Source organism: Anopheles coustani, chromosome 3 (assembly GCF_943734705.1).
Source record: "Anopheles coustani chromosome 3, idAnoCousDA_361_x.2, whole genome shotgun sequence".
Classification (NCBI taxonomy): Eukaryota; Metazoa; Arthropoda; class Insecta; order Diptera; family Culicidae; genus Anopheles; species Anopheles coustani.
Genome location: NC_071288.1, coordinates 16,615,121 through 16,641,563, shown reverse-complemented (window position 1 = coordinate 16,641,563; position 26,443 = coordinate 16,615,121). Strand labels below are relative to the sequence as shown.

Genomic DNA, 26,443 nt, shown 5'->3' with positions numbered 1-26,443 from the left:
ATAAGTAAACTTTAAGTACTCAAACCATTGAACTAACCTAGTTTAAACATTCCATCCAGTAGTTGTGAGGGAACAAACATTCCGTTTCGTGTGATAAATTTCTCAACGGTAAGTAATTCCAACTGGCTGTATATCCTTGCAACAAACTTCCAAGCGTAAGACAGCTGCCCATTTTCCCAACAAACCCGAAAAATCCGCCACCCCGTAACCTCCCTCTCTTTAAATGATTCTTTACCCAAAAACCCACAAGTTGTGACTCTTCACCGAAATTCGTACACTTGCGTTCGGTGTCAGAAACCAGTGTATGTGTGCATGCGTGTTGGTTGTGTGTGGGTGTGTGCATGTAAAGGAAACGATGGTGGTATCAGGAGGAGTCCCACTGGAACGTTTGCGACACCCTGTCAGCACACAATGGGGAATGGCCAGGAAATGGTCTTCTTAATAACACCATCTCGTCTCGCCGCGCTTCGCTCTACCGGATGGTTGTTTCCTTTTCTGGGGTTTTTTCAACCCCTCCCCGGTACAACTTTATTTGCCCACCGGATGCCCCTGTCCTTTCCGAGTTGGGGAGTGATGTAAGTGACTCGCCACAACGGCGAAAGGAACATCCTTGAGGAAAAACGGAACGGTAAGCGAAAAAGAGGAATAAGCGAAAAGCTAAACGACTAGGTTGGGACCGAATGTATCTTGGGAACGATGGACGGATGAGACTGCTAAATGGTCACCCCCTCACGCTTCCCTTCTCTCTCTCTCCCCACCCTGCTCATATGACAATCTCGGGGCACCTCGAGACACTTCGCATCGTCGCGTCGTCCTTTTCGGCGAGGCACGCGCTTACAACGTCAGCGGTCGCATTTCACCGCACCTCGTATAAAATGTAACAAATTATTCACCAAACTGGTACGTTACCTTTTTAACACAATCTCCCCGCGTCGGCTGTTCGCCACCCGCAAATCGGTCCCAAAATGAACGTCTGGCTGGGTGGAGGAGAGCTCTGGGCGGATTGTGTAGCTCAAGTTTCCCAATTTTCCCGAAATTCCCTCGCACCGATTCGTCCGTCCCATTCGACGTTGGATGGAAACGATTCGAGTGAAATATTTATCCACACGCTTATATTCTCGTTTTTCCTCAACGTACGGATACACCACCTCCGATTCACCGTCGGTTTCTTTATATCAACACCATCATTTCCACCCTCGGAGCGGTCGCATTTGTGTCGCATCGTTTTCCACATGCGGCAAAATACCACCACCACCTTGCAAGCGATATGATTTTCCGCCTTTCTATTAGCAGAGACACCCGTCTCGTTGCTTGACATCGTCCACATTTCATCAGGCAGCACGTCAGAAGATTGGGGTGGAAAAAAAGCAGCAGCTATCATTCAATGTAGTTTCATTGTATCAACGCAACATCCTTCGTCTGCTTCCTGGTCAATGTGCTCATAATAACCGACTTTACACCTGTTAAAAATGTAACCACAATGTGGGGAAAAGATCGTTAGGATTTATTGAATAAATCGACTAAAAGAAAACCAATTTTGATAGATTTTAATGAGAGGTGTCACCTCTTCTTTGACATAAATCTCAATCTTACATCGATGGAAAACGTGCCACCAGAGGGACGATCTAGTCAACGGGATCAAGAAAAGGCGGATTACTCATTCCAGAAAATAATACCAATTTGTCATTCAGCACACACTACTACGCAAGGATGATGGAAGCAGGCGAGCGAAAGGGAGCAAACCGAAGAAAAAGAGGCCGAATTATGGGGTAGATTATAAACTTTATCAAACCACCGACAAAAACCTACTTCGCCAAACGAATAATAACAACGCAATCTACACAAATTAGTTGATGTTTTCCTTCTTAGCAAACGGTCGCCCCGTCGACGTCGGTAATCGATCTTCCTCATCACCTCCAGGACCTCCCAAGGGGGAGGACGACACGCTCGGGCTAGGGGGGGGGAAGGAAGAATGGAGCTGATTCCGAGACAAAACGGCTCACCACGTCAGCATCGCGTCACATCCCCCGCCTGCACCGACAAGCAGGCGAACCATAAGGCGGGAGAGGCATAAGGTTGAAAATCCGAAAAGTTATACGCTCCACGGTGTTCGTGTCGATGCTATAGGTTCTCTTTCACCCGACCCTCCCCCTCCCCCAAGCACTCGTGATTTGCCACTTGTGTTGGTGTGTATGGCTTCGTTTATGTATTTATGCATTGTTTGTTTAACTCAGTGAGAAACCATCAAACGGATGTAGTCCACCTTTACTTGCCCATCATTGCCTCAACCACACGAACGCCTCGACAACATCCCAACCTACCTTCCCCGCCCCCACCCGCCCGTGCGCCTCAGCCGCGGGGGAGAAAATGCGCTAAAGCTTCCCGTTTATCCGATTTCGTGTTGTGGTTTTTCTTACCAATTTATGGTAATTTGTACACTCTTTTCGGAGTAATTTGCGCAGACTCTTCCGACACCCGAAACAGAGCGCCCGGGAGGAGCCGGCCGAAAGAAGTGGAAGTGCGCGAGGTGCTGGAAATGGTACAAACAGTCATACACACACACACACACACACACACAGCAGTGTGTACGTCCGAGGCGTCATCCGGTGGGCACGATGGCAAGTGTTGCATGTAAGAGCAGCGCCGAGAGGTGTAATAAACCCCGTCGTCGTCGTCGTCGTGTGGACACATGCGCATTTCAAAGGTGAGCATCGCCAGGCTAGATGTCGACCCTACCACCTCCCACTTGACAGTAGAACTTTCAAAGGATCCTCTACCATCGGCCAGAGAGAGGAATGAAGACACGCGTACACACACACACATACACCAACAGTGTGTAAAGTGCAGTGCAAACGGGATGCGAACAAAAACAAACAACGCCACCGTGAACCAGGTTCATCCTGACGACCTGACGCTGCTCTTCGGAAGCGACCTTCTTGCTGCCAGCGACTAACGCGCACGCCTGCCTATGCGCCAGACGGGGGGCGCTGATGGTCCGAGGGAGAGGTGAGAGGGGTGGGTTTCGGTTATATATACTGCCACTGATCCACTGGAGCGAAGAAGCCACCGCCGTGGCAGAAGGATCAAGCGTGAAGTGGTTATTTGGTTGGGGTTTTGAACGGTTAAGTGAATAGAGTCACGCATACACTCTCGTACACACCCACATTCGCAAGGCCTTGTCAATTCTGAACTCCCCCCCCCCCCCCCCCCCCTCCCGAATGGAGGAACTACTGAATGCTCAAACTCCTGCACCGACGGTTGTATCCTTGCTCGAGGGTTCGGTGGCGCCATCTTGCGTTCAGACAAATATCCTTTGGAAAGCCTCAGTCCGGAACACGAACCAAAGGATGGAAAGGACGAGTCCTGGGTGCAAGTTGTTGCATTCGAATTAAGTGAAACTTTCGCCGTACTATTCGAAGAATAAAGAAGCTTTTTGATTGAAGCTCTTTAACAACGTCACTTTAAATTTGTGTTCGCTAAATATAGGGTTGATATAAAATAACCAAGGTACTCACGTGCTTCCCGCTTATCAATCGAGCCTTTCGTCGAGCAATTTTTCTTATTTGGCATCGCACGTAGTCCGCTTTGAGACTGGAAAGGGGTAAGGAAAAATAACGTGAGGTTTATTTTCTTAAAAAGCTCCATTTTAACACTAGAATCCAAATAGTAGACATTTTGACCACTACACCTTTTTCTCTTTTCATACCTCAAAAATTCCGGAATATTTACTAAAACACAAAACTCATCAATACAAAACTAAATGAAATTTAAATTAGCAAAGAAATTTCAGAAAAAGTCAATAAATATACTAAAAACTAGTCGTTTATGGATTCGCAAAATCTTCAAAAATGAAGAAGGATTTGTAAAAGAGAGGTCAAAAGGACTGCTAAAAAGCATTCGAGCAAGCAATCTACTGTTAAAGGCACTTACATTTTTAATCGCCTTGTCCGAACGTTCGCCACTCGGCAGCCTCGCTACCGAAACTTCCGGGCTGTCCTCCGGTGGCGGTGGCTGTGCCACCCAGTTGTACTCTCGCTTTTCGATGGCCACACCGAACCGATCATACTCGGCCGATTGTTGCCTACAAAGAGACGAAACAAATTTAATAAATACATCCTTGCACTACCCTTTTTACTAATCGCTCCTACCTCAAACTCTCGTAGCAATCTAAACACACCACCGCGTACTCCCCATTTTCAAGCAGTATGCCGTCGCACTTGCGATTGGCCACGAACGGATACTCCCGAATCGGGAGCGCACGGACCCGCTTCCGGTACGTGGTGATGCCGCACAAGTGGCAACAGTAGTCGTGAAAGTTGTACTTGCGCTCGGTCGGAGGAAGAACATTACCCTGAGCGTCATACCTGAAAGGTAGTAAAGACAAAAATGTGTTACAACAAACGGTTCGCATAAAAGGCCACATAAATACGTACTTCCGCCATTGGTTCAGCAGCGAGTGATAACAGAATGTGCATACCAACGCCGAACTGTCATTGCGCAGCTGCTCGGCATTGGGTGGCGATTTGTGTTCTAACAGGAACGGAAAGTAAGGCCGAGAACCCTTCAAATAGAATTGAAAAAACAAACGAAATTAGTATCCAAAGTGCCTGGCGCAAAATATTGGTTCTTTTTTCAAGCTACCTCCTTGATGGCGTACAGCAACCGGGCAAAGATCATCTCCGAGTGCAACCCGCAGATGAAACAGTACACGGAGGTACTTGGCGCGCATGAGGCTGGCGTCGATGGAGGCGTACCGCCGAGGCTGGACTGCGTGCGCACCAGACTACCGCTGCCACTCCCACCACCACCACCACCACCACCGGGCGATATTGAGGCCGAATTCGGTGTCGGCGACGGGATGACGTACTTCCGGTGCTCGAGTGGCACACGCTGAGCATCCATCGTTTCCCACTGGATGGTCAGCTTGTCGACGCAATTCCGACAGGCTAGCACGCGGCTCTGATCGTTGCTGCCTTTGAGGCAGGGAAAATGCATTGCATGCGAATTCATATGCTCGGCACTGGTGGACAAATACTCCATCGATTGGCTGGGAAATGTATTCTTACAAATGGAACATCTGGAAGAAAGTCGAAGAAGAACTCATTAACACCGTCAGCTTAATCCAAAAATTAAAAACCAGATACACTCTAAATTGAATTTGACTAAATCATGTGTTTGACAGTGACCTAAGCTGGTTTAACAAGTCGTTTTCGAAGTTTAAGTCGCCCTATCCATTGAAAACCCCTATAAACTTATCTTTCCGATACATTTAGCGATGGAATCAAATCCTTTACACTTGTTCTAGCGTGGAACTAAAATGACGGAGGTTAATCGGTTGTCCGCTTAGTTTGATATCGTTGCGTTTAGTATTTTTTTCTTCTAATACCAAACAGGAAAGCCTTTTCAAAGCTGGTAAGTCTATCTCAATACTGTGTCGAAAAATTGCGAAACAATTTGTTTACATTTACTGTGAAAATTCGTCACGCACTCTGTAGATCCGATAATTTTATGACAAGACTATGTCATAATACCTCATATTTCATCCAAACAAACAATTATCATCATTTTGAAGGCACAGGATCTTAAACATTCACACACTATCGCTGATCAGATGTCGTACCATAATTCCTTCCGGTAGAACCAATCGATCAATCGTTAATCTGAGTCAATCAGCTCGGCAACAAACGAGCTCGTTATCACACGACACCCAACACGAAAATATCCCGATTTCCTGTTGTTTTCCTCAACCCAACCACCGCACCAAATCTAAACAGCGCACAGAGCCCATGCAAACAGCTCCTACCTAGTTTGTACTGGTTTTGGTGATAATTTGAAAATCTGCTTTCCATCCTCCAGCTTATCACACATCACAACAAAGCACGATCACTCTAATTTCGCTATTCGCGCGAAAATAATAATAAAGAAGGTGGAATTTGTTACCTCGTGTGGGGCTTGTTGCCAAAGGCCACCAATTTCTGTCACTTCTTAGCACACACACGCAAGCTGTTCAAGGTTGTTAGCGCAATAATTTCGCACACGTCACGAAAGAATGGAGAGGAAAAAAAGCGAGCTGATTGTATCGCTCGGCGCGCGCGATCCTCTTGCCCAGTGACGTAATCGTTGACATACTACCGCAAACTTCACTCGCAAACCGTCCGACACTCGCGATGGCCGTTGTTTACGATCTGGATTTTCCAAAAACGTCCCCACAAGGTTCGTTTCTGCACAGCTGAGTGAAGGTAAAGGGAAAGAAACCCGAAAGAAACCGTGCAACAAAAACAATAGCCATAAAAGAGGCGCTGAGCTATATTTCAATTTTGTGATTTGATATTAAAGAAGCGAAACGGACGTGATAACAACCCCTGAAGAGGGAGGATATCTTGAGCCGATCTGGTAAAAGATTACGGACCACCCCGTGCACGTATGATCCCAAAACTGGATGAAATTGCGTGATCCAGCTACGAAGTTGACCGATAAAGGAACACACACAAATCGTTTATCTAATAGCTAGCATGTCGGCATGAGCCGGTGGCAGATAGCTGCATTTTAGGGTCTAAGGCGACGTGATAAGGTAATGGTGGTGTATTGAATTACCAACGTAAGTGGATCAAGCCATTTGTATTGGAATGCTATCTCTACCGGTATCGGACGTGACGGATTTAATTGATTCGAATCCGCTCGTAATATAAAAAAAAGTTGCCAGCTTATACAAGATGTGCGAGAAGATGTTGGTCAGAGTTTGATTTTTTTTATCTTGCAACGTTATCTAACTTTTCAAGTTGGAATGCCACCCTGGATTTTAGAGTGTCTTTTCTATTCAGTTCTATAGCCTGACAAAGCTGTAAATTTCTTGCCGATTAACCTTTCAAATTAATTCCGTTTCAGCCTTTAATTAACCTTTCAATCCTTCTGCTTATCTTTTTGATTAGCACGAGTCATACAATTATATACATTCCAGTTGACTTCTCCTTGATTGATTTAATCGATTCTTCAGATTATAAACAGTATCCTAAGGCATTGTATATTCTTGCAAGCCCTTCAAAACAGTGCAACACGCGTCTCGGTTCCCTTTCGTCGTATACTTACTGATGACCGTGGCCATTTTCGACTGGCCCTTGAGAGTGAGGTGGTGGTGTATTTGGTCTTGAATCTCTTCGGTTGCCCTTCTGGTCCCGCACCGGTATCCCAGACAGGGTGGAGGCAAATTCATAAGGCTAAAAGTAGAGGAAAGCGTAAATAAAAGTCACCGTCATAACACCACGTGCCAAATCACGCGCGTTGCGTGGCGCGACCGTCCGGACCATGCTTACCTTAAACCGTACAACCTCATTTATCACACTGGACGTCATTTTCGTCGGCGACGGATAACGTTCATCCACATTGCTCACGATGCCCCCTTCCGCTCGGTGGGCATTTTTCTTATTGCACGTGGAACATATTTGCACCATCCCTGCAAAGTGAAGCATAAACGAAACACGTTATTTCAACGTTCACCTGAGCTGCTTACGCGTTTGCGGCTGCTACGCACCTTGTGGACTTATTGGACTAGCATTGGTTGGCGCTTTCAGGGTTTTGATGAACGGAAAGTACGGTTCCCGTTCGGCGTTCGGGCAGCAGTACACTAAGCGTAGTTGCGAGGACGGCGTGTCGGCGCCGCACGTGTAGCACACGAACGTGGCCGACCGTTCCTGAGTGTTTTGGCGTTTTCGGATCTGGTACTTGCGGTGAGCTTCCGGTGTTGAGCGAGCCTGAAACGGAACGAAATCAAAGCAATTCATTAGCCAAAACGTCAACGATATGTTTGAAAGATGTACCGCAAACAAATGGGTGATAACATACGAAGCATCGCTTTTCTTATTTCCTGATTTTTTTTATCAACATTCTTCTAACCGATCGAACATCCACGTTGAAACAAAAGGCAAACGTACTGACGCATCGAACGCATCTAATTAAAAACACTCCATTTCATAAAATCTAATCGACGCATCAATGCGGTATCGAACGACACACCCAACGTCACTGTCATTCCACGTATCAATATCGCCGGAACTCCGGCCCTCCAAAGATGCGTCACCGCGACGACGCACGCTGATATGAAAATGAGGCAGAAAAACCCAACCCTCCCAAGAAAAAGCCCACCTGTGCTGCTTTTTTGCCGTGCGTCATCAAACCATACCCCGCGAGGCTGCAGCCGAGATAATGAAACTTGATTTACAATTTAATTATTGGCAATCAAGATTCCTCCAAAAAGTTGCAAAGAAAAAATAATAATTGCGAACCCTCAAAAAAGGTATCGGCAACAAACTTTCGACCGATAGAGCTCAGGTCGACGAAATTGTATAGATTATTGAGTTACGAAGTAAGACAATTGAACTCTTATAATTCGTTATCATATTGAAGAAACATTCATTCAGAAATTAATATGAATTGAGCAGAAAAACTATTTTATAGTAAAACCCGGGAAGGTGGAATAAATCAAATAAACGATTCAATTTATAAATTACAACTAGCCACAGATTGTATACCATAACGCCCGAGAGCCGTGTTGATGTAATCAATTTAGCTCCTTTAGGCAGACACATCTCATCCATAATCGATGCCGGCACGAGAAAGCATATGCTCGGAATTTATAAAAATGGATACAAAGTGAAGAAATAGCTGGTCTTGGTCATAAATTTCCCGCATCGTCGAGCGCATCATAACTGAAACGATGCAACTACAAAACGTAACGTAATAAATTAATAACTCTACATTTGAGCCCTGGACGAAGTTGATACGTTTTTCCTAGCGCTTGTGGAAAGCAAAGCAAGACGGACACTTCTTGATTAGGTTATTGCACGCCCTAGCAATAACATTATCACTCATCCAATCACCTTTGTATCGAAGAGATGAGTTGAAGGCATAGAAGAGTGTAATGGAAAGACATCAATTATTTCTACATTGTTGTATTATACACTCTGGTTGATTCTCCAAGACAACTTTCACGAGCATAACGAAACTCGTGTCATCATCGTGGTCGAGTAGACTGAAGGCAATCATCAAGATCTTCTATTTCTCGCCCGGAAGGAAGTAAGACAGGAAGTATTACGTCTAATCAAACGTTACACCAGCGCGTACGGACAATTCATCCATCTCGATGCTCAGTACAACAGGAAATGGGTGGTTACGCTTCGGTCGAAAGCATATTGATCGAGGGCAAACATGTTCTACACTGCCCGTCGAAGATCTAAATTAAATAACGATCCAGCACTGAACTGAGGGCCGAACTAAACCGGTCCAAAGTGGATTCCAAAGATGACGAAAACTACAATTGAATAGAGAAAAATCCTACAGTTAATGATCGTTTGGAGCAGAACGAAAACTGGTTTTATTCCAAACGAAGATGATTTCACTGGTAAGGTCGCGTCGTCGATAATTTGTGAAATCATTAGAGGGTTGGAACTTCGTATAGACAAGTCTCAAATTAGACGTATTGACTAGAACATTTAGCTAGGCGTAAAACAAGATGTTAGGGAAACTTTTTACTCTTAAGACCGCGTGATGTAATTAGAATGAAAACTGGTTATTTTGCTGTTTGTGACTTGCCGTTCCGTACCTAAACAACATTACAATCTCTTCATCCTTTGGGGAAGTCCAGGCAAACGGATTTGTGCCCCGGGCGTTAGTGGAATTTGCCAATTTAAACCGCCTCACTGCGGTTGATGCTTGTCACGGGTTTAGCGAGATCGTCAAGAGGAGAAAAAGAGAAAAGGAACGAGTTCGAATGGAATGGCGATAAAGCGGACGGTAGTAAAAATATAAATATAAAACGACAAAAAAGAGTCAACGCAAGGACAGAAAAAAGTAGAGTAAACGTTGAGTCCACTGATAAGCTGGCGCAAACCAAATCAAAATTGATAAACCGGACCCGGTCCGGACGCAGCCGGACACACCACCGCTCCAGTTTGGCTTAACCTCTGAAGGAAAACTCTAAAGATGAGAGCAAAACAAATGTCACAATTTATTAACGATTATTTCATTAAAAAAACGTTAATTACATTGACAATGTACGATCACAAACTGCGGTGACACGCACGGTAACAGTAAGAATATAACTTTATTGATTCAGCAAGCAATGTTTCTCAAGCTTTTGATACCAACATTAGATTGCTGATCAATTTCTAACCAATCCTATTACCATTCCGTTTTAGAATAACAAAACTAAAACGGAAAACGTTATTGAGGATTGAGAAACATAAAATAATAAATGTTTGGGCCAATCATAGAAATTACAAAGAGCGATAAGAAAAAGTACTTTAATTACTGTTGGAACATAATTTTTGTCTGTTTCTTGAAGCTGCTTGTGTTTGAGCTTTGTAAAGATGGCTGTTTACAGATCAAGTGCTACTGCTATTTTTGACAAGCGTTTAATCCAGAGTCTTACTGGTTTAATTTTGAATTCGAAGAAATACCAAGCAACCAGTATATAATCTTAGAGCTAGGGCAAGTATCTCAAATCTGCCCTAGCTCTAAGATTATATACTGGTTGCTTGGTATTTCTTCGAATTTAAAATTAAACCAGTAAGAATCTGGATTAAACGCTTGTCAAAAATTGCTATTGTTGCTCATTGACATCGAAACAAGTAGCCCAAAACAAAAACTATGGCATTCCCTTGTCATCAAAGGGTTAAGTAAATAAAAAAAACGCGACATCACGCGACAAATCGACCACCATACCCACAATGGAACGAAACCCAAGTGGGAACCGCGAGTTTGCAGAGTGTGTTCGCACCATTTGACTCCGCCACCCGTCAGCAGTCGATGGCGCCCGACCCGCGGCCCGGTCGACTTCGAGAGGCACATATTTTTATAGAACTTGCCACCCCCGGGACACCCTCCACTTCCACTCCCCTCAATGCCATCGAGCGATATTTTTACGACTGGTATGGCTACCCACAACGAAACTATCGCGGGGCGACTCGGGAGAGGTGAAACTGCGCAGATTTAGTCCTCCCCCCCTCCCAACCAACCGTTCGCTTTCCTCCACCGACTGTCCCACCTTCGACTATTTGGTGCTAGAGGTCCCTCTGATTGCCTTACACACCCTCGTTAAACTCCGCGTTCCACCCAACAACACTTCGACCATTCATTCCGCCGCGTGGTCTGATAATAATTCCGCGTCTCCGGCGCGACCCGGACTTCGAGACCAACGACTCTTTGTCTGTTTGAAGTGCCGTTGGGGTCTCGCTGCCTTCAAAACCTTCCGTGCCTAGCTTTTTATGGCAAACCCCCCACCGGCGGACGATGATGGCGGGGGGCGGATGGATTCGGTTTCGCGCCGGAGCCGGTGGCGAACGGTTTAAATCTTTGATTAATTGCTAATTGTGTTGATTGGCGTGTAGCAAAAACGTGTTCGCGGTCCACGGCGAAGGCAGGTCCGCGCCGATAGCGGCTTTATGGCAGTACGGCGTACGGTGGTCGTTGCTTTGTTGGGAGCTTGCTCAGCGACCGCAACATTCATAGAATGGTGTTCGATTTTGCGCCGGTTAACGACGGATATGAGGAGGTATCGATGTGAGAGACGAAAGGCAGGCATTTAGAAAACAGGCACATGACCGTAGCAAAGGTAGCAGAAATTCGACTGCGAGCGTGTGTTACATTTATGAATCACGCGCTCGCACGAGTTTACCATTCGAAGGCATTGAGGGTTAAAACCACAAAAACCGGATTACAAAAATGAAACAACTCGGCTTAGTATTCACACAATAATCGTTCTCCATCGTTCTATAAAGTACATAACCAGTGGATTCACTTTATCCGTTGGACTATGGGCAAAGGAAAGGAAAAATATTGATTCAATCAAATTACAATCATTCGCAATTGATTAAAAAATAATTAAATTCCTGAGTGACCAGCTCGACAGTTCACAAGGGGATCATCTAACGGTTTAAAGCAATAATAAAATTAAAAAACCTTTTCATCACAATCAAACGGGATCGTCTACCGCCTCCCGGGGCAGGAAAATCCTTCCATCTTTCCCCCCGAACGTTGGAATCGGTAGCTCTCTTAATCGGCCATCGCATCTGCGGCGGAATTCAAGCAAGGAAAGTGAAGAAAATCCAAATAATAACACAAAAAGACCCACACACAACCGTTCATCGCCTCCATCGCCATGCTGGTGGTGGTCAACTTTAGTGTCTCAATCGGAAACTCGATCTGCGGCAAAACGGGCAACCGGAACCCTCCTCTCCCCCGCGAGTCGGCGAAATCTCACCCCTCTGGGGCGTTTTCATTCTCCACTCACTCCCCCCACCCCATTCGAAGCGTTCATAAATAATGTAAACTTTGGCGCTTAATCAATTCAACTCTGCGCGACCTCCCCCCAACGGGCTTTGGGCACGCTTGCGTATGTGTGTATGTTTATGCCTACCTTCTTGCGGGTCACATCCCTACACAGCCCCCGCTTACCTTTGGTTGAAATCAATTCCACGTCGCGAAATCGGTTGAAAAAGAACTATTGCCCACCACCACCGACCGGGCGGCTTCCTCCATTTTCCTCGATAAATTTGAATCGAGCCGACATGGCCACTCCTGCGCGCCCGGCGGGAGGACCGACCGGTGGTACCAGGAGCTGCTGCTTGTGCCTGTTAACACGCGGCCAACCCGCAGAAACGAGAAGTCGGTTCGTTATGTTATTTTTTTTTTCTCCTACCAATTTACCAACCCGCGAATTGATGTGACGCTCGTTGGTTCGTTCGTCAAAATGGAGCGTCGTCAACACTTCAGAGGGAGGGTGTGTACGAGTGTGCGTGCGTGTAGGTTTCGAAGGGTGGGGAAAGTGGGGTTCGCGGTTTACAAGAATTACAAAAAAAAAAACTGCTTTAAACCAACAACCAGAACTCGCTCCGGCACACAATAAACATCCATGCATACACATCATCATGCCGCGCTCCTTCACTGGAGGCGCCCGTCCAAATTAAACTTTCCTCTCTCTCTCTCCCCAGCCCCCAAACTGTTTTCCCAAGCGTATGCTCTCGCCCTCTCTCACTCTCCCCTTTTTCGCATTTCCACGACGAGGTGACAAAACGGCAAACGGGTTGTTAGTGCGCGAGCAAATGGGGATGAACGCGGGGTGCAAGTGGAGAATTTACCAAAGGTCAGGAGGCTGCCGGGGGCATAACCCACTGGCGGGTGGGGCGGGGGGATTTGCGGAGAGGACAGAGCGCGCCAGACGCAAAGGCGGACACGTAACACGTTACGCTAAAAATAACGTTGACTGTCGCCTTTCCCTTCCCCACCCCGCCATATCGCGTCGCCCCACCGCACACACACACACCCACCCTTCTGCTGCTGCTGCGGCTGCTGCTTGTCTAATGACACGTAGTTTTGGACAATGGGAAGCGGGTGTACGGGAGATTCGGAGCGGACCGAGGGGTGGCATCATCACTGCAGAAAGACGACCCCTGGGGCAGGGAGGCGAACGTTGACGATGGGGAATTGTTACCAGTTTACCTTCCTCCCATTCCCCCCCCCCCCCCCCCCCCTACCAAACCGTACACACCGCGAAAAGCTTCCCCATCATGCTCCATCTCCGTCTGTCTCATTTCTTGTTTCTCACTCTAGCTCACCAAGCAGTGGAACACTTTAACGCGCGCTCAGAACGAACGGGTTTTTTTTGCGTGAATTTTGCCCTCCCCGCCGCATCAGCACGGCGCGACCATAAAACTCACCCGCCAACCCCGATAGTCCCACCGTCCCCACCCTAACCTCCTACCACCAAGTGATAGCTACTAAAATGGGAAAGAGCCGCGTGTGTACGATGCGAGCTGCAGAGGAAGGGTCTGCTGGGTGGGTTGTGGAACCGGCGGGGTCGTGGCAGCCGTGAAGATACAGTCCGGATTCATTTAAATTGGTTCCACTTCAAACCGGCTCAAACGAGCACCAAAGCAAAGCGAGGATCTCCGCCCGCCCAACACCCTGGGGAGGGGGAAAGAACAAGCGGGTGCGCCAGGGTTGGCTGCTGCAGGGTGAACGGTAAAGATTGCGGTTGCTGCAATTTATGCCAAACTCGGTACCGAGCCACGATAAAAGACAGATAAGGGCTTATAGAATTTCGCATCCGACGCAATGTAGCCTTTTCAATGTAGAAAAGTTTGAAGAAGATTTATGTTCGAAACACATTTTACGATGGGGCGGAGTATGTTTTCTACAAAAAAACTAACGAGTTTTTTTTACAGAGTAGCATAATTAGTTTTTCTTCATAAAATGATTGAAAAATTAAGAAGGAAGGAAGAAATTTAAAGTTCAAAAATGTTATGTCACATACATAACATAATGAAAAAACATATTTTTTAATTAAACCCCAAGTAGACAATTGTCAATTAAATCATGTAATTAATCTGAATTTAATATATTTCCATTTGTAAAATAATTTCTAAAAGTTTAAAATATTAAACCCTTTTTATAATGGCCCTCAACATGTGGCACCGTGTCCCACAGTGCGTAATGGGATGCGGCAACGGAGAAATGCCGTTGCAGAATACAAGGCCTTGGCGCTTACTTTACTTGATACGGGGCCGACTACCCAAAGATGGGAGGGAATGCAGGGAAATTGTGGTTACCGCGGGGGGCAAGACGCGTGTGACAGCATCAAGACCAAAACACAGGGGTTTTGCGGTTCCTTTCCTGTGCGATACACGATCTCTGTACCGGTTCGCACCGAAGGCAGCGGAACGAAAGTTCAGGAAGATGGAAAGTGGTCGTTGGAGCACACCTTGTACCGAGACGAACACCTAGTTACATTCCATCTCCGGACTATTAACTGCCTCCATTCGTCCACATCGTGCGCCTCGGGGCGTAATAGCAAAGTTCGGGCGGGGAGCCCAACTGGTAAAGAATCCTTTTCTCACCCAAATAGCGGCATGCCGGGGGATGACAATGTCCTACACGTGATGCGGGGTTAGGTCTGCCTCTTTCGCTTAAATAAGTGTTTTTACCGATGGTGTAATGAAGATATAAAACTATAGTATGTACGGAAACAGGGCCGAGACAAAAATGAGCAACTATTATGGTAGTGTGTGCTAGCATAATTTAGGGTTGTAATAGTGCCAGGGTTAGATCCATCTAATTTTTCTACAAAATTTTTATATTAAATCACGTTTATAATTTCCTACTCTGAAGCAACGAACACAATATTGAAGATCACAGTGCAAAATTATTTAAAATTAAACTTGTCACTGTCACTTTTTATATGTTTTATTTTCAAAACTCTTCAGCAAAAATGAAAGAAGTATCAAAAACCACACTGCAAATGTATTTAAAGCTAAACTTGTTAGCAAAACAAAAACATGCAAACAAACCCCAACACGGAGTGTATTGAACGTCACTGCTGATAAAAACACACCGAGGGCAGGCCTGCCAATTTGATGTAAAAGGTAAAACCACCCCCCAGAGGACGGCCCATTTTCCACCACCCAACCAACCGCCCATCATCGAATGCAGCCCCGAGCGGTAGAGGAGACGAACGCACACGCAAACGAACGCACCCGCCATCGGTTGAATTGTAGGGGAAAGAGATAAGATAAAACGAGGTCAGACCCAGTTTCTGTGCGACATTGCAGAGGCACTTCCCGAGAGCACTAAAGGGAGGGAAATTCTTTAGGAATGCTGTGGCGGCAAGAAACACACAAGAGGAGCGGAGTTTAGATTGTTGAAGTCGGCGGGGAATTCTTCGTCCGTCCATGCTGTCAGTAGTAAATGAGTTCTTCACACTTCGGCGAAGAAAAAGATGTAGGAACTAATTTTCACTTGCATAACATAACTTCTCATAGAAGCTAGACAAGTGAACGACTATAAACACAATACAAATAAAATAATAGGGCCTATTACGAGACTCGAATAACTCTCTCATCACACGGAAACCGCCGACTCGAACGTTAGAGAAAATTGCATTACGGTCACTTGTTCGAGTCGATGAAAGTTTCATCGATTTTTTTCCAAGCGCAACTGTCAAAGTGGTGTGAATCGACTGTTGCATTTTGTAAACAATGAAAAATTTGTGAATAGTTCGGTGTGTGTTTTTTCTCCAAGTTAAAGCGAAAAGATACCTCCGCATTATGAAAACGCCATATTTTACTTCAAGTGTATCTTATGTATCGTAATTTACTATTGGAACTCCCGTGAGGTCTTTTCGATTGAACTTTTTGGCACTTTCCGTAGCACTAGACCACTACGGATACAAATTTGTCGTATTCGAGATCCCGTTCGAGAACTGTAATGCAATTTTTCCCAAATTGTTCGACAGATTACTTTGATCGACAAAAAAGTTCTCGAACGGGAGCCGAACGGAAACTCGAAGATGAGGCATAATGCAAATGTGCCGTTCGAGTCGGAAATTCTCGAACGTTCGAGTCTCGTAATAGGCCCTAATGTTTCGCTCTAATTGGATTGAATTTGATTCAATTTAACATACTTCTTGTATTACCTAAAACCAATTGTATATTGTCTACGAAATTCTACTAGTAAAAATTAGTAAGACCTGTAACATAAAATCAATTTTACTCAATCAATTTCCCAAAATAAAATCAATTTTTATTTTTATACAGCTCAACCGATAAATGTACCCACTCCAAGTACCTCGTATTGCCCAAACGCAACTAATACTCAAAAGCTGCCTTCTTATCTTTTCCGATAAAACCAGCTCAGATAACTTCAGCGATCGTTGCAAAACCATCGTCAACTCCGGTTTCGAGCGCAACCACATAAAAAAAAAGTATCGTATCGCGCTAAATCCTTTATCGGATTCGGGTACGATAATAAGTTCGGCCAGTTTTTCACCCTTCGAAAAATTGCTTACTCACCGGAGGAGGTCAGGCGTTACTAAGCCGGTAGTAATTGTGTTGCGATATTTTAAGAGACATTTTCCCCCACCCGCCCGCCCGCCCACCAGAGAGTGTCCGCAAGCGTTATAATATTTTATTTTTTCGCATGCCTAAAAATAAACACACCGAACCCGACAGCGACGACAGCGCACATTCGTCGGCGCAGCGACAAAAGTTGATTGTTTCTTGGGCAAAACGTTTTTCGCCGCGCTTCGTTTTGGCAGCAACCGAAACCGTTTAAATAACCATAAATAAATAACACATCAATCCTCTCCACGAAACACACCTCTCGGGGTGGTGTAAATTTGAATACTCATCCACGAAAAGAGAATGGAAAGAAAAGCAGTAACAATGAGAAAAAAGACGTAGCTTGACGGATTATGAAGGCCAGGGAAGTATAGTAAAAACTTTAAATCATTATTTATGATTAACTTCAAATAGAGGGAAATTGTTTGATAAAAAAAATGCAAAAGTGATGAAAAAACGATACAATCAGAATACAATAAGCTTTATGCTTCAGATAAACAATTATTTTTGAAAAGATATAACCTAAATTGGGTAAAACACATAGTAAGAGATTTGACAAAGCTTCCTTAAAATAATTTAAGAAGGCACTGCTCTGATCCCGTTCGTGACCCCAAAGTTTTGGGGCCTAAATTAAAAAGACATGAGTAACGCAAGCAGCAGAAACAAAAACTGAAGTAAAAAAGGACACCTTAAAATAACCGAACAGGCAATTTCGGCGTGGCATTGACCGTTCCGTTTATAACGAAAAGGCACAAATAAGAACGAAAAAAAAAACCACAGGTGTTACAAAAAACTAAAACAGCGGAAAAGTTATTTCTTGCCACTCCCGGTTTGCGAATCGCGGCTCGGGCGGCTGTTTCTTGTGCAAAGAACACTAAGCATGGCGCAACATATGACAATGAAAAATAACATGGGCGTAAGAAAACTGGCTGGTAGAGAAGAAACTTTAAGTAAATAAAAATGTTCGCCGCGTACAACTGCCGACTGTGCAAACATACCAACAAACACACATACACACTAAAAGGTAGGAAAAAAAACACATCATCTACCAAATGCTGCAGCGTCAACAGAACAGAGAAAGTAGCAGAAAAAAACAACAACAAACACAATAGGCTAAACAAACATCGCCGCCATCGGTGTTGTTGGTGGAACCGCGAAAGATAGAGGGTCGAGTCTCATAACCGTCGTTATCTGACGACCGTGGGGTTGCTGTTTGCGGCCCTTCGGTAGGTGACGAAGGTTGGCAAAGAGAGCAACCGAAGGCGCAGGGGAAACATGGAGCACGCCCGGACAAAGATTGCGGAACGTTTGGCGTGAACGGCTCGACGTCCCGACGGCAGATTCCGCAGTCCGCCAGTGGCGAAGTAACAGGGCGCCTTTTAAAATGATGGAACACAGAGGGAGGGTATGCTGGTCGCGGAGGTGCGCAATCTGAAACGGAACCCCCAACAAACAAACGAACACAACTCCGTTTACAGTAGACATACATACACACACATACGCACACAAGCCAACCCCCTGGGTGGCAATTGTTAAACGATGCGCAAGTTCAACAAGATTAACCGTCGGCGTCTCCCAGTGCACAGTGGTTTCTTCGGTGGTCCTTGTCGTGTTAATCAAGAATTGGCACGCGTTACTTATAAAAGCAAGCTGCATTATATTTGCATTTCATAATCTCTTTTACTAGTATGAAAAATAACCTCACACACAGCAACATAAAAAAGAAACAAGTTATCAAAAAATTTTGCTGGGACAACATCATTTCAAACCATTATAGAAAAGAGAGGGTAGCTTTTATACTTTTGTCATAATTCAAAAATAGTGATAACCCGTTCAAAACTTAAAAATAATGAATCTACTAAAATATTTGAACAACTTAAAGACATTTTCATAGAAGTTTCAAACCCTGAAGTTTGAACATTAAAACATGCAACATTCTGGAACGTCCTGAGCAAATACTTGGATACCTCATAGTGAGCAGCCTGAAGCGAATTGATTCAGTAAAATTCAAATTCAAAATCCAGTAAATTTTCATGCCAAATGTCCGCGATCTGCCCCACAGTGAAGCCCCCCGATCTTTCCCTTCGCACGTTGAGCTCGATGGTAGCGAACCAGAAAAGGACGCAAACGTGCAAATTAACAATGGAAAAAAAGAGTTCCCTTGTTTGCCAAACTTCCGCCTACAGCCACACAATGACAAAAACACACACACAAGTTCCAAAATGTTTCCTCCATTTTGAGCGGAACAAACCCAAAAGTAACGGATGGTGTATGTTTGCATATTTATTTAATTTTTTCCTCACCTAAAAAAACGGCACGCGGTGCTGACTGCGTTAATGACATTGGTGCTGCTTTAACCTGGTAAGAACACAGTGGGACTCATCATCATCATCATCAACGTCATTACCGGCAACACAAAGCAGTGGAGGAAGGGTAGCTGGTTGTGTTTCGCACGGGCGTTTTGACGTCGCTGTCTTATGTGCGTTACTTCACCGCAGGTTACGAAGATGCACCGCACCAGCCAACGGTCGAAAAAATGCAGAAAAATAAACTAAGCTCAAGAAAGCAAAAGGCAAAAATTCACCCCCAATGGCCCCGGGAAACCGCCGGTAACCGGTTTTGGAGGCGCAACCTTCGCCTGTTTTTTTTTATTTGCTTGAATCATTTATCTTCTCCCCAAGCACTTCCTTCCGTGGTGTGAAACGGGATGTGGCTTAAGGGAGAAGACGGTCTCTGCCTGCCGGCATCATAATTGTGCGATCGCTCGATGCTCGATGCTGTTGATCATTAACGCTGATCAATGATGCAAAAGAAACCGACAACTGTCGATTGGACGCTCCTCTCGGTCTCTTGCGTTGTCTTGGGTGCTCACAGAGGAACAACAAAAATAACCGGTTACGTGGAAAATGTTTGCCCCAACGTCACCCGAACGTTGTTGACAATTTGAGTCATGAATGGTGTTAGTCGATGTAAGAACCTTGTGCTCTACATTGAACGTAACATGTTGCTTCAAGGCAATGCGGAAATATAATTTGTGAAAAAGAAACACCCCCTAGTAAGAGTGTCAGTTAAAAATAGTAGTGAATCGATTTTTCTAGCAAACTAGCGTGGGAAACAGATACCTTCATCGACCTTTTGCGCGTCAGAGGTATTACAGTAAATTTTACAGCATCCTATACCTTCCGACGTGCCCATTTATAGTTCTCAATTGCGGATTGAAACATTGAAAGCTCAATTTTGGAAAACTGATAATCTAGGATGGGATTTCCACAAATAAAGCTGAAGCTTTAAAACTTGTAAAACTTGTTTTTACTGAACGAAACACCATCTCCATTTATAGTAACCACCCTTTACTATTCCTTTACTAAAACATTGATGTGTTTGTTCAGCTCAATATTTAATAAAAAGAAGAGTTCAATACACCGGAAGGCGTATAAACCAAACGTTGAGGATCAAAAGCCTGCCACAATTTCGGCCAAACCAACAAACCGAACAGACAAAACTACAACAAACTTGGTTCTCTACAACAAAATGGAAGGCGGCACGAAAAATGTGGCGCGTCCGCAAAAGCCAACGTGTTTCGCGGTGCCCAATTTCGATGTTATAACCTTCCTTCCTTCTTTTTTGCAAGACGCAGCCAAACGGCGCTGAAGAACAAGCGCGTGTCATGTTCGACTTGGAGTTTGTAAAAAAAAAAGCAACGCCCGTTGGAAAATGAGTTTTCAAGAGGTTTTTTTTGCTCCTGTTTCACACAATTGACAGCGCTGTTTGTTTTGCAGTTTGTCACCAGCACCTGCTATAAAGGCGCGCGGTTCAGGACACGCGGCTATTAATTTACCGTTTTCAGGTTTTTGCTAGCGAGTCATTTGGCTAGTGTCGCATATAATGCTGCTGTGTCTTCGATCAATATTTTTAATGTATGCTTGCCCCCTCCTCACCCCCCGTCGGGTTGGAGCAATTATTGAAACTTGCGTTTGTGCCAGATCATCGAGAATTGAAGGGTGAATCCAACCGAAACAGCAGCTGCTGTTGTGTGGCCAACCTTAAAAGGGTGTCAGGTGCAAACAGCTACCCCGAAGAAAGATAGCGAAACATGCTTAGCAATCGAAACCTTAAAAGAACGATAATTGCACGATCATTGGCTTAAAAATTAAAAAGAAAAAAAAAGTAGACAGCTAAAAATTCTCGAGTGACTCTGACGAATACTAATTGCGGCGTGTCGACGAAGCGAAGAAGAATGCAATCATCGTCAAGACGCGCGTTGCTTACGCTGAGGCGTACAATATAATATAAAAACAACTGTTCACGAAAAGTCGCATCTGATTAACGGTCGGGGCGTTAAAAAAAGATTTATTGAACCGGCGCGCCCTGCCATAAGCGGACGGAGTGTATCAGCACATCTCCGGGGGTTGCCCTCGCGTGATAACCTTTCCCTCTGTTGAAGCGAGACGCTCCCCGCCTAAACAAAACCTTAGCCCCGCGTGACCCCGGGGATCATGCGGTGTTGTGGATGGTGGAAAACGGTACACGTCAAGTGGGTCGCCAGCATTGCTCCCGCGCTCGGGGACGTGTCATTGGGCGATTGATGATACTGATGATGGTGAAGATCATCCCCTATCGGAAAGTTCTGAGAGGCCAACACACACACCCATGGGGGAACCAACAAATCGACCTTTGCCACTCCCAGCAGGAGTTTCGGGAGTTGTTCAACAGTCGAATGTGCTACCGATACTATCAATAACGCCGCCATGTGGCGTGGTTGGGGCGCAAAAAAGGAAAAACCGAACGTCCACCGGAGATAAGCATGCTTCCCTGGGAAATGCAAAACATCGCCCGAGAGAGCGTCTGATCACTAGGTTTTTGCAGCGTAAAAAGTCACGAGGCCAGCGACGGGCAGCAGAGCAACAGCGGGCACCACACTCCGATGGATGTGTTGATATTTAGTTGAAATTGATGTTTTTACACGAGCAAAACAAAAACCGGACCCTTTCCGTAGGTTATTACACTCCGATGTAGCGCTGGAGCTGGCGTGAATCAGGATCCATATGTGAGTGTGTGTATGTGTGTGTGCACTCTTAAACCCAAAACATCACGAGCTAAAATGGCTGCCACGGGCACGAAAGCGGACCGTGAAGGTCGAAAATCCAGCCCGATCCATAAAGCGTGCCACGTTCAGTATTGAAGGGGAACGATAGTCCTAACCGGAGAGTTCCAGCCAGCCATATTTGGATCAGTGTTGGGTTGCTTTTTTCCATCGAGAAGAAATTCACAGTTTGTAGAAGAAAAAAAAAGTCACTTGAAGCTTATCAGCGAGCAACAGGCAAATATACAACCCAATCAGTCTGCACTTCCGGTTGGGAAAGTCGCAGCAAAGCAAGACTCGAGAATCATAAATTATTAGTTTGGAACTTTGAAATCAATCACATTTCATTTTTCGTATGATAAATTGCTTCGTATTTTAGTAAAATTTTCATAAAAATAAACGAGTCACTTGTTACATAAATATGATAAGGTAAATCGTAACAACGAAACCAAAAGGTTAGCGAAAAGAAAGTTTCTGTCATGGAAGTGAAAAGTGCAAAGTAAAATAATTATTAAATTTACATATAAAATAAATTACAAGTACGAAATAAACTCCATTCGTCGGGCAGCAAGCAGATCCTCTTAGTTTTTAGCTCCAATAAATGTTATACTTCTTTGGGTATCAAACCGATTTTCGGCATAATTTACAAATAAATAAATAAACGGAACCCGAAATGTTTAGCGCCTGTGGTTTTTTCACGAGGGCGATGAGCGTAGAAGGTCATCAAATTCAAATGACTGGCGCACACTAACCGGCCAAACCGGGTCCTGAGAGAGGCCGGCCGGTTGTGTAAGTAAATCGATCGATAGCGCACCCACTACTCCTACCCATCAAAGTAGGCTTTGATGGTACACCGCACCCTCGGCCCAACCCAATCAACCGCCATTCCGCCGCCGTTCCGCTTTGATCGATGACAAAACCGGCTTCCACCGACAGAAGCACCAGCAGCAGCAACAACCCGCCATCGATGCTGACGTCCGACGGAGCTAGTTCCGTGTTCCGCGCGGCGCGGTTCGGTTTCCATGCACCGGTTCGACAAACCGGTTCCGACCGGTTCGGTGTGTGTCATGGCGGTATCGTAGGATGGAGAGCAGCGCGTTTAGATGTCGGTCGGCGCAACGTCTCCCGCCGGCACCGTCCGGTTCCTCTTCCCATCCCTTCCACGCCGGTCTCCACGAGGGAAGTACAATAACCGGGTTGTTGTTCGAGGATGACGTGAAGGTTTTCTTGTCAGAAATCCAAAACGGCCCGAACTGATAAAGAGCCCGGGACGTGCCCCGTCCGAGGTGGCGGTGGCCACCATCGGAACACGGTCGTTCTTTGATAAATTTGTCGCGACCGGAGGATGAGGTGTGTCATTATCAAGTAAGTGAGGGGGTTGTTTGGGCGGGTAGGAGTTTGTTTCCCTTTTCAATACTTTTATTTTCACTGCTATGATAAGGTAATGAGTTGCGTTGCACGTACGAATCGATAACGCTCAACAACAAACGTTTTTGTTTCTTTGCGCTATTGCTTCATACCTGAGATAAGAACTTAATAATATGCAATTCGAACTATGAACCACGTTGATTAAAATAGAACGGGCCGTGTAACACTGAGTTAAAGTCTATTGCATATTTGTTGGATGACTTTCATATTTGATTTTTGGTGGCGCGTAAAAATTAATCGATATAAAAAGTAAACACGAAAAGCAGATTAAATAACAATTTAAACTACGTACCAAAGTCATATTTGAGTCAAGAATGTTTGCTTCCCAGGAGATAGTCAACTGTAGATCACGAAAATTAATTTACTTAAATGGTTAAAAACTTCGTGCTTTCAATAAGCTTTTGTTCACCACAACAACACCACAAAATATATGGGAAAAATTGTGTTTTTTGTTCTTTTTTTCCAGGTTCAAGTTCAGGTGCAATCAAACATAAACACACAACAAAACGTTGATTACAACTACTTTTAAAAGAGCAAATAGTCAGCTGGGGTTTATTCACAAATGCTAGGAAGTTTTCTCTTTAATCTTCACGTCCAAAAAGATCGGTATAAATTTGCACTGAACCTTAAGGAATCGTAAACACGAGGAAAGATCAAAAGAGCTTTTGGAAATAGGAGCCACCAAGTATTGCGCACTCCTTCGCGATGACTATCGTGCAGACGTTCACATCCCGAACGACCGGGAGATACTGAGGCGCCCCGACCGCCTTTGCTGGAGCGAATGTCCTGCACGCTGGGGGCGCAGGCAACGTCATTACTACACACAGCCCAACCCAACGCAACGCGCATCTACTACGCCACACATCCGAGACTGACATGCTCATCGGACACATCCTCCCGCGGACCCGCCACTCTATCAACCAGCACCGTGTGTGCTCTAATGTCTCCTCGTGTGGGTGTCGGTGATGGGCACGGCAAACGTACACTACCAGCGCGAGATTCGCGCGGAATCACTGGTGGAAAAAAAAAAGGTGAAGAAGCGGGAGTCACTAGTATCGCCCCCAATCGCATCGATCACATGGGAAGCGTGTGAGCAGCAGCAAGCGACGTCGAGTGCGAGGTCATGTATCGCGCCGATAGACACAGCGCGGGATGTGTATAGGCAATATCGATGCTTTCTATCAAATTAATGCCACGAGAAGTTCGGGCTGCCCTGTCAAGTTTCCAAAGTAAATCCGACGTGGGACGTGGTAATAGTAGTCGTCGTCGGTCTCTTTTGTTCACCCCGTTTGGACCGATATCAGTTTGAGGATCCCTCAATATGTAGCGTCCTTTAACGAATTTCGTAGAAATGTTTCAATGCATAAAAGAAACCACTTTGGACCAGAGATTCGAACCCATACTGTTCCTGGAACGGACCATGTATTAGACCATGTGGTATTAGACATTATCAAGCGCTGTTATCAAGATCAGTGATTAAAGTCCGAACGAATGAATCCGGTTCAAATGGGAAAATACATGAACTTTGACAAATCTATACTGATTGATCACACTTACAGTAATCAATCCATGGAACTCTTCTAAAACGAATGTAGAAGATGAGGGAATTATTGCTATCAGGAGATTGTAAGTAATAAACTTGCAGTTCCGAAGACAAACGTTTAACAGAAGGCTCAAGTCCTATGACTGACAAGGAGACATAATGGAATAGTTTAGTTTTTCTTCCTTTTTCTGGTTGTCTATCGATTGCGGATTTAACTACTTAACACGCCCCGTCCGGAGAGGCGATAATTGTTCCCTCGTCTGCAAACACTTTTCACACATTCGTGTCCGTCCAACCCTACGTCGCTGTTTGCCACGTTCAATCACCTAAGAAAGTTGGCGGAACTAGCCGTATCCAACCCGATCCAGTTCCTGAACGGGAGTGGTGGACATTGCCGAAACGCTGTAGCCGCTGCTGCTGATGGCTGCTTCACGCGGGCCACATGGTGGCGTGTGTGAAGCTGGTTCTGAAGCGTGTTATTTTCCAATCGCCGCGGACAAACCGCCACCAATCGTACGAGACACGCCATCATCTCGTAGAACGGACGTGCGCTGTCCGGGAGTCCGCTAATGGACTCGTAACGCGTACCACCGCGGTGATAAGTTGTGAAAATTGGCAACCCATCCTAACTCGCGGCCTTCGGGTGGCGCACGGGGCGGCTAACGAAAGGAAGAGGGAAAACATTAGGAGTCACCGATATGCTGCTGGATAACTAACCGGAGCCGGATTGAATCGGTTTTATCGTCCCGCTTCTGCGTTCCAGCTGTACGCTCCCAATCAAATGGGTCGGGGGGGGTTTTTATTTACAAAGTGCTTCACTGCAAACGTAAGTCTTTTAAGTATCGTGCAATAACAAAAAAAAAATGATTCACTTTTTTCCAGTCTCTTCTGTAATCAATCGTCATTACTTGCTGGTTCCGACGCTTGGCCGTACAAGGGCTCTTGCGTTTCAAGACTAGAACTGAACTTCCAACGCCAACTCATCGAGACAAGTCTAACAAAAAAGGACCAGGCTGAACAACTAAACACTCTCGTCCGCCACCTTCAACATCTCACCTTCGCTAAGAAGTTCCAGTAGTCCTCTCTCCTCCATTGCCGCTAATAAGTTATAAAAATAGCCAACCATTGAAAACCCCCCATCCCAGCGTGGAAGGCGAAGGAAATGAAAACCTTTTTCTATTTGTACTCTTCGTTTGTTGGTTCCGTTGGTGAGTGACGTCGTCAAGTTGTTTGACTAACGTCACGAAAAAGCGGGGAAGAACGTCGAATATTGTAGAAAACCTTAGTGATTTGACCTCAAAACCAGAAAAAATTCTGCTTGCATTGCCCATTTCTGGTGCGGTAGGATTAAGAATCATGCACGCAATTATTTATAGAATGGAAAAGAAATCGAATTTAACAAGAAAATCCGACGGTATTTTTTTGACGCCAAGTACCTATTTTTGGTAACTCTCCCGTTGAATCGAAAACAAATAACAAAACTTTGATGAGAAAAAATGCAAT

At 45.1% G+C, this 26,443-nt stretch overlaps 1 protein-coding gene across 1 annotated transcript in view; it reads right to left on the bottom strand.

The window, feature by feature from the left end:
* The window catches only part of LOC131260299 (uncharacterized), an 88,607-nt gene that overhangs the window by 37,307 nt on the left and 24,857 nt on the right, over nucleotides 1-26,443 (bottom strand). The window contains exons 5-12 of the mRNA XM_058261995.1: nucleotides 7,529-7,748; nucleotides 7,311-7,450; nucleotides 7,087-7,214; nucleotides 4,642-5,077; nucleotides 4,434-4,561; nucleotides 4,149-4,364; nucleotides 3,931-4,081; nucleotides 3,516-3,591 (exon numbers count right to left, since the gene is read on the bottom strand). Of these exons, the coding sequence (XP_058117978.1) occupies nucleotides 3,516-3,591; nucleotides 3,931-4,081; nucleotides 4,149-4,364; nucleotides 4,434-4,561; nucleotides 4,642-5,077; nucleotides 7,087-7,214; nucleotides 7,311-7,450; nucleotides 7,529-7,748 (1,495 nt within the window). The remainder of the gene's footprint in view (nucleotides 1-3,515; nucleotides 3,592-3,930; nucleotides 4,082-4,148; nucleotides 4,365-4,433; nucleotides 4,562-4,641; nucleotides 5,078-7,086; nucleotides 7,215-7,310; nucleotides 7,451-7,528; nucleotides 7,749-26,443) is intronic.